We start from the raw sequence: 9,268 nt of genomic DNA, 5'->3' as shown, positions 1-9,268 counted from the left end.
GTTAGTAAGGTATAAGTTATACTGCTTAATTTGTTTTCTGACTTTCTGCCTTATTGATAATATCAAGTCGTGCCAGAGAGCCAGGAACCTGTAGTACACCATTTTTGTTTTATGATTTACCTAAAGGCCAATGTGAAAGTAAACAGAACATTGAGACAAGAATAAAAGAAAGTTTTACATTGAAAAGGAGATGACATAAATCTTAAAACACTGGCTATTTGGTTTTACTTGCTAAATTGTACATTTGATTTTTTTAGAAAGTCCCTACATGTTTTCTCTAATAGACAACAAAAACACCTGCTGTAGAGCTGGTAGGAAGCAGTAAAATCCTCCAGGCTGCTTCCTCCAGGGGGCGCATAGCTTTACAAACATTGGATTTGCTTCTGGCCAATGGATTTATTCTAACAGCAACTAAAAACAGCTCCTCTCTCAATGCTTCACTCACAGAGTGAAAGTGAACATCACCTTTTGTGGAGTTGAGCTGTCTGTTGCGTGCCATGACTGTGTTTTACCGGATACTTCTCCTGATATCTGGTAAGTTTTTATTTACTTTGAAGTGAAGCCTTAGTGATGAAAAGCAAGTTTAACAACCTAGAGGAAGTCAGTTAAGGTAACAGGATATTACTTGTTTACATAGGCACAGTGGTTGAATTCATGTTGCTCTACACTATTGTCAACTTTTCCAGTATCTCAACTCAAATATAATTTATATTAAGGAGTTTCGGAAGAGTTTAGCCTTCTCTTGTTCATCGGGTGTGAGAAAGAGTAAAGTCAGCCCAATGACTCCTGTTCAGTGCTGTGCTGTTTGCTACGCATTCCTACAGAAAGCTACATTTGTTCTACGTTTTTAGAACCTAACATTAAAAGTGAAGCTTAATATTAATGAGACAAATAATAAGAGAAATAAGAATATCTTAGTGCAAATGAGTTTTTAATTAACATTTTTCAAAGACTGTGTGAGATTGTCTTTATAGTATTCCTATAATTGTTCCACCACCTGTATATAAAGTTATAAGGCAAATAATCAATGCAAAGTGACGACAGATTTTTCTAAACAAGTTGGACAGCTGAATGTGTTCCTACACTTCTATTGTTTATTGGTGTTTGCAGTGGCTGCGGCCTCTGTGGCAGCCCACAGATCCCAGCGGACAAAAAGAGGGTTACTCGAGTTGGCAGGAGTAATCAAATGCAGCACCGGGAGATCTGCCTTAGCTTACATGGTGTACGGATGCTACTGCGGACTGGGTGGTCAAGGCTGGCCCAGAGACAAGGCAGACTGGTGAGCCAGCAGCTTCGGTGACACTCCTGAAGAAAACTAATATATATATATATATACTAATATAACTCAATGTCAAGACTGCTTTTAAGTTAGCACTCTATATGTGACCCACCTATGTATTATGTGCTGCAAAAGCATACATTGGTGGTGTACTCCACTACAGGGGCCGTCATTATTTCTAAGCCTGAATGCCTTTAGTTCTTCTCAGTCACACACTTTCTGTTTGTGAATGAGTCGACCTAACCACGAATGGTGTGTGAAGGAAAGTTGGGATTGAACGAAGTAATGATGTCCAAATTCAGCAGATCCGATGGTTACACCCAAATCCCAATTGCCATGACCTGCTTTTCCTTGATCGCCCCACAAAGCAAAAGCAAAGGAAAAAAAGAACAACAATAAAAACTTGTTAATTATCAGTTGTGAAAACGTTTGGAGATTGTACCGTGCTATTAAAATAGTTGTGGTGTGTTTCAAACCAAAGGGCTGTGACAATCCACCCACTGCTTTCCCGAACCTGTATAGTCTAGACTGCTAGAACTTTCAAAACAAAACATTTATCATGTTATTATTCTTTCTGTATGTAGGTGCTGCCACAGACATGACTGCTGTTATGGCGATGCAGAAAGTCTTGGCTGCCAAACCAAAACAGGCCACTATCATTGGACATGTGAGGACAAGACAGCTGAGTGCGGTATTTATTTTATTAACCTTGTTCATACGTGTACTTAGGTCTTTTTTTATTTATTTGGAAAAGAGGTAGCTGCTTCTTATTTGCAGTAATATATACAAAAACATCATGCACACAGAAATCTGAATGTAAGTGCAGATCAGGCTTTATGTAATCTATAAATATCTATTGAGTTCATCTAAATGGTATGCACCCAGCGCATTGGAAGGGGAAATCAAGTCAAGTTTTTAACTTATTTAAAATACAACTTCACTGATTTTCAACTTGCTTCTTATGGTTTCTATTTTCTTACTTGTATATGAATGTTATAAACTTCCCCCAGCATTTCTTTTATTAAAATATTTCTCTGCTTCTAGTTTAAAACAAACCCTCCGTTTTACAGTTCAGGCAATGATAACTAGTTGCTCATGCTTCAGAGGTTTTAGCCTTGTTTGACTTGTTTCTCCAGAAGTTATCACCCAAACTATAAAACACTTCCAGATAATGCTATCTGAGCTAAAGTAGAGAGATAGTTATATTATATTATTGTATTATATTATATTATAAATCAAGTTGAAAATTGGTGAAGCTGCCCTTTAATGGTATTTTAAGCTCCCAATTAAAAAAGCCCCATAGTGGGGTGTTTGATAAATTAAGAAATAAATATATTTAGAGTAAACCAGTTTTCCAGCTTGTCACTTAAAAAACACATGTTCTTCATTGCAGATGATTTGAAGGACAAGTGTGCAAAAATGCTGTGCAAGTGTGACAGAGATGCGGCCAAATGTTTGAGAAAAGCACCTTTCATCCAGAAGTATGCCCTGTGGCCAGATTTTCTGTGTGGCTACGAACATCCAACATGTAATATTTACTGACACAATAAATGCATCTTTATGTCCCCTGTGCTTTTTGTGAATGTTGTATTGCAGATATCTTTATATCAGATGTTGTTTTACTAGTAAAAGATGCAATTGCTATTTAAAACTGACTAAATGAACATATAATGACTGTCTGGAAAGTGTTAAGGATTACAGTCGCAGTAGATTTACATAATAGAAAGGCAACTTGAGAATTCCCCGACTGAAACTCAGCCGAAGCTCAGCCAGGAGGTCAAATGTTAATCAGCGAGGGAAAGATAGAAATCAGATAGCTGGTGTTCACAACAGTACCTTTATTTGTGGATATACTGTGCAGGGTGGTGCCTTCTAAATAACGCAAAACTGTCTCCATTTGCTTGGGGAAAGTTTTTGACTACACTTTTACAGTTACAAAAAACATATTTAGTGAGCAAATAGCCAAACCTGTGTTTTTCTTCTGTTCTATTAAAAGCTTGCTGTGGAACCAATGCCACAGGGAACCTCTTTAAGACCTAATTTGTGCAAGTCCCACGTTTCTTCCAACACCTTAACTTGCCTTTATACACCACATAAACATGCCTTCCCAGATGTTTCTGCTATGATGAGATATTATGCTCAACAGCCTCGTCTATGACTTCATAGAGAAAACAAACAGTTTCTTTGTTTAACGAGTGCACTGCTCACGAGTGTGGACTGAAATGGGAGATGATGCTGCGATGCTGTGTTCAAAGTCCAGGTCCGGCTATGAGTATCTGGGTCATAACCTGCAAACACTTGACCAATTGTAGTGTGTATGAGCCATGGAAGTCATACACTCTATCCACCACATTATAATAACCAAAGGGATGATATCTGACATTAATTATTATTATCAGTGACCATTAGCACACCAGGTTGCTAATATTTTCATGTCTAAATCTATTTAGTCATGTTTTGTACAACAAGATGTGAGCAGCATATGATTACCTTATTATTCCACATAATATACCCCTGCCATCTCTTATTAAGTGTCCAGCGTAATATTTTTTATGGGATTTTGATGAATGGCAAATCTCTAACTGTTCATTTTATCCAAGATTTGAATTTATTACCTGCCCAAGTACAAGTAGCTGTCTTATGAATCTCCAGGTTTGAATGCTCGTCAAGAATTCCAGCTCTTGACTTTGTTGATGATTTCTCAATTGTCATTGTGCGGTTGGCATCTGTGTCAGTCTTTGCAGTTACCTGAAGTATCAGTCTTCACCAGAGTGGGCTTATAAATGTTTACCGTCTGGAGGTGAGGCCAAAGAGACAGTTAGGGGAGGCATAGCACCCGCTAGTCATCTACAAATTACATCTACAAAAAACCTGTTGTCTCCAGGTTTTTAAGGTTTTCAGATCATCTGCAGTTGACATGTAAAACCTAATTAAGAAAGATTCCCCTGACCTCATATTAACATCTCTGGAATGGCATGTTTGCAGGAAGGAATGTGGGTTGCCTATCGTACATATGCACGACAGCATGGTTGTCACAACAAATGAGCTCATTCTTTAATCGCTGCTGGGTGAGCTGACAGAGCCCGTTCCATATTAATTGCGTTATTTAATAAACTGTTTGGATCCCCAGTTGAGAGCCAGATGGCACACTACAAAGTGTTGGCTTGAACGGCACAAAACATAAACAATAATAACCAACAAAGGTTTCCTACCAGCATATGTCTTTTGCTATGTCTAGGTATGATTGAATACAATTAGTAGAAGATTTGTTATGTTTGTATGTTGGAAGGCTATACACTCAAAGTATATTTTGGACTGTTCTCCTATGTTTTTTCATTTTTATTTCTTTATAAATAAATTTAAATAACAAAACAAATATACAGTTGTAAGGTTTACAGTCCTTTGCATTCCTTGTGTAAAACCCTCCTTTGAGTTCAAAATGCTGCTGCTCATACAAATGAGGGAATCAGTGTGTGAGCAGCCCACAGCCGACCTGGACCCACTGCCAATATGTCACAGATGCATTTGTCTTTTTCTACTTATTTTGATCCGGCTCCTTTACATTTTGTCTTTGTAGGCTCAATTATTCATTTTAGGTTAATTTCTCTGGCTCTTTCACAGTCTTTCTTTATAATCTGTTTGTATGGTATATGAGTGGCCTCTCAACTTAAGGGGTGAAGACCTTGAAAAAGACCAAATGTGGTTGAAACATGGTCATATCAATGAATTATGGACATTGAGTGTGTGGTAATGGTTCCATATTTTTGCAGCAGTTTTGATATGGCCATAGATTTGGGTGCACAATCATCTGATCTGTCAATTTCACAACATTTTTAGAAGTTGGCAAGAAATGACAGAAGCCAGAAAAGGAATATTAAATTTGACTTTTAGTTATCTGGCCAAATGGCTCTATCATCTTCAAGGTATGTTGCTTTCCTCAGGACGGCACATTTCCTGCTATGTGTTACATATGAAAAGTGGCTCTGTTTTTTCAACCAGTTCGAAGAAGTAAGAGACTCATAAGGATACATTTAAAATATATTTTCCAAGCCTGTACTGCTGCACCTGTTCTACTTAAATATAGGCGGAAGGGCAGTAAATGTTTTGTCATTAACACATACGAATTATAGATGCTTACTTTGTTTCCATATCTGGAATTTCAGCAGCAGGTGTGAATGTCAAAACTATTTAGAAGGTAACTGATAATTACTTTCTTTATTTTGTTGGAGCAAATGTTACGTGACAGATTCATTCCCCCACTAAAGTGAGATAGCATTATGGTTACATATACCTACAAATGAAGTCAATATATATTTGCTTATATTTCTTTCTTTGTATTCTGGGATCTATCCTTTTTAAGTTATTACACAATGCCCAACAAGTTGTCATGGAAACAAGCTGCTGGCACAACCACATTACAACAATAATAGATCACAATGGAACTGACTGATCCATATTAGCTCCTCTTGAGTGCTTGACTGAAAAACAGATTTGGAGCAAATGCTCCATAAATAACCTTTTTGCTACAATACTAAACAATAATTTCAGTTAATCTACAAGGAGCAATGTTTGTTTGAATGTCCAAAGCTGCTTATAGTGTTATAAAGGACAAAATGCTTTTGTAACATTGTGATGAACAAACATTGGAACCAGCAATTTTGCCATATGGACCTTATTTGTAAAGACCAAAGTATTGATTAATGGACTAAATGCAGCATTTACTTTTAAGGTGATTGTAGATGGAGTTAAGGCATTTTCCACCAGTGATGTGCTGTGGCTGTTGCTGACTAAAGCTTTTGGAAACCATTGCAACAGCTTTCAAATGTTCCAATTTTACCATCAACAAATGTCAGTTTTCAAAGGCAGATGGAAGGTGTTGATACACTGAATCAAAACTGCATGATTGAGGCTGCAACATGGAGTGTTACCCAGAAAACTGTACTAATCTGCTGAGTATGCATGATTATGGTAAATTATCACAATGTGAGGTTAAAACGTGTTTTCATAGGAGAGAAAAAACTTAGAATGATGTGTAACATTTTTTGAAATTCTGAAAAATGCACCCAGGTGGGACTACCACCTCCAATCTGTTCACAGTTCAAAGCATGACTGCTGTCTTTCAGCAATTTATTAATATACTGCAGGGGTAAATCAAAAATTATTCTTTTGAATTATTTCCATTTTGTTCTTTATGAATAACAATCCACTTGAATTAACCTAAGGCCTGTCTGTTCAGTAGCAATTTGGGCCCATAATTCTGAATAAATTATTTTATAAACATAATTAAACCACGTTTAATGTATAAGTGACTGAACACACTTATACATTACTTGCATACACATTTATTAATCTTCAATTATATAACAGGGATTACACAATTAAAAAAACCTACTTAAGTGAACTTACTAAAACAAATATAAAGCTCTACACATTCTGTGTTTCTTTTAGTTTTTACACTGCTTTTACACAAATGTGTAAAAATTTAAGTTGAGAATATTACAGGTGTCTTGATGTGTCCACTACTGTAGTACTGTATGTACATCACAAAAAGGCACGGACGGGGTTCGAACCCGCGATCTTCGGTTTACGAGACCGACGCCTTACCACTTGGCCACCGCGCCTGCGCTGACGAGCTCAGCGCGATGACTTTTGTACACTCCATACTATTAGTTTTTCATCCGGTAATTCTGGTGGTCCGGCGGGTAACCTAGACCATCCTCCCTTAAATTGCCTTGGCTGGACCCCTCCCTTCTGAATAGTCGTGAACCTTTAGCTGCTGATAAGCAACCAGGATACACGCACTGCTGGAGTTCGGCCACTAAGGGGGGCTGTTAACCACCAAGTGAGAACCCAATCTCTGCTGTGTGACAGCCTTCAGCAGGCAGAGGTCACTGCTTTTCTGGAGTAGGAGTCAGCGGTTTTATGTGTTCTGTCCTTTTCAACCCCCTTTGACACATTACAAATGTTGATTATTACAGCCGAGATTTCTGTAAAAATATCATCTTAAGGTGAACGTGGATAGCTGTCGTTAACAAGTCAATTTAAACAAAACATGTGGCGCTACCTAGAGGCAGCAATGGTAACACAATATAGAAACGTGCCTGATTAGAGAGCATATTACACTCTTATGCACCCGGTTTATTAAAAAACACCCATGGTTGCCAAAAGATAAAAACGAAATTTAGGCTAAAATAAAAGCTATCCCATAAATCCCACTGCTAACTTTAAAATGTGTGTGCGGTAGGCTATGAAAACAGTTTGTTAAAGGGTTTACTAAAGTAAACAAGCAATTTGTAATATACTAATCACAACTATACCTCCTTTGAAGAGCCACATGTGGGGAGGCAATAACTGCTTGCAAATGCCTTTATAACTAGGCCATGCTGTATTGCTGTGTCCTACTTCAATTTAGTACGTTACATGTGTTCATGTGCTTTATATGCTAAAGAGTCTTCATTCCACCTCAATGACCATTTAATGTTCAGTTTTTGTTCCAAGAGATTCAGAAGGATATTGATGAAAGTGTATCATCAAAATTATTATTTTGGAGCATGTAGGTTGCGGTGCTGTTGAATTTCTCTTATTTAGACTACATTCACTGATACAATAATAATAGGAAATATGGAAAAAGCTATTGGGTGATTTAGAAAGTCAATTTGGAGCATGCTCAGCAAATTGCATTGCAGAAAATGTACAAAGCTAAGATTATGGTTAATAAGAGAACCCATGATGGAACAGGTTAATTTTCCTGGGAGCATGAACTCAAACCAATCTGCACACATTTCAGTATGCTATGTCTAAAGTAGAGGAAAAGGTTTGAAAGTATTAAAACCTCTGACAATTAGCCACCGGAGCAATACGACAATTTGTGTATGAGGCACGGTTTGAGCTTGAGCTTGCATAGCTAATAACACTGAGAATCAGTAGAATGCATGTAATTTTTTTACTCAGCAATACAATATGCATGAAGCTAGACTGCAGCTTTTCACTGTCTTTCTTTTCCAAACATCAAAGATGAATGCTTGCCTGAGGGGCTTCTTTCCCCATTTTTTTGTATCAGATATCCTAGAGGCTGTTTGAAAAATGAATAAGACTCATTTCCATTGGGAATGAGTTAGCAGGAAAAATCACAGATTTGGAGTTTCACCTTGACCTGCTTCTCGCACTCATTCAGCACACACACCAACAGAGGAGCGTCTGTTGGATAGGTAAATTTAATTCAGAGCACCTTTAATGTGACAGTTTTTTACACAACCGTTACAAGAGTAAACCCTGGCTTCAGGATAATAATTTCCAAATTAAGGCTACATCTTAAAGTTTTGGGGCGGGGAGTGTTTGTATATTTTTGTTAACCAAGATTCATGCTATAACAGAGAAGTGTAATGTAACAAAACATAACCATAAAAAAACTGTACTCTACTCTACTATATCTTAAACTATTTTAAATTGCAGCAGGTTAATTTTACAGTGTAACATGGAATACAATTTTTAGCAGGTCTTTTTTTTTTATCAAAGCCCCCCTTAAACATCTCAACATGGGAGATCACATGGATTTGGGGCATTTTTGTTCAGCACACTCCCTGAGAGAGTAAAAGCATTAATGTAGAAATGGTTTAATTATTTATTGTTTAAAAACCCTCCTATTTTGTTTTGCTGCTTGTGCAAGAATGCTCCTGTGCCTTAAGTCTTCAAGGATTTCTATTTCTTCTGTTGTGCTGACACACTTTTTCTCTGCAGTTTGCTCTTTTCCTCATGCAAACAAGACAACTGAAGTGCACAAAATTATATACAGCAGCAAACCAGAAAGCCTATGATGGTTTATACTGGATATTTTAATGCATTGTAGTATCTTGAGTGCCAGCAGGAGTCTAATTAGATCCTTAAGTTGGAGGACAGAATTACTGATTATCAGGTCAAGGTTTTTGCATGAGAAAGAAACATAGAAGGTTTTTTTCTAATGTTGTAATTTTAGAAAGTTAAGAAGTATGT

The 9,268-nt window shown here is 37.2% G+C and overlaps 1 protein-coding gene and 1 non-coding gene across 2 annotated transcripts; one reads left to right on the top strand and one right to left on the bottom strand.

The window, feature by feature from the left end:
- Positions 1-374: 374 nt before the first annotated feature.
- Positions 375-2,844, top strand: pla2g10 (phospholipase A2 group X). The gene is made up of 4 exons (XM_067478370.1): positions 375-534; positions 1,111-1,279; positions 1,864-1,970; positions 2,673-2,844. The coding sequence occupies exons 1-4, from the start codon at positions 498-500 to the stop codon at positions 2,819-2,821; spliced, it is 462 nt and encodes a 153-aa protein (XP_067334471.1). The 5' UTR covers positions 375-497; the 3' UTR covers positions 2,822-2,844.
- A 3,984-nt stretch (positions 2,845-6,828) lies between these two features.
- On the bottom strand, positions 6,829-6,900 carry trnat-cgu (transfer RNA threonine (anticodon CGU)). Its single transcript has one exon. It is a non-coding gene; the product is annotated as a tRNA-Thr (tRNA).
- Positions 6,901-9,268: the final 2,368 nt, after the last annotated feature.

Source organism: Channa argus, chromosome 15 (assembly GCF_033026475.1).
Source record: "Channa argus isolate prfri chromosome 15, Channa argus male v1.0, whole genome shotgun sequence".
In the NCBI taxonomy this organism is placed as follows: domain Eukaryota; kingdom Metazoa; phylum Chordata; class Actinopteri; order Anabantiformes; family Channidae; genus Channa; species Channa argus.
Note: the sequence above shows the minus strand (reverse complement) of the source record. Positions and strands in the feature narration are given on the sequence as shown.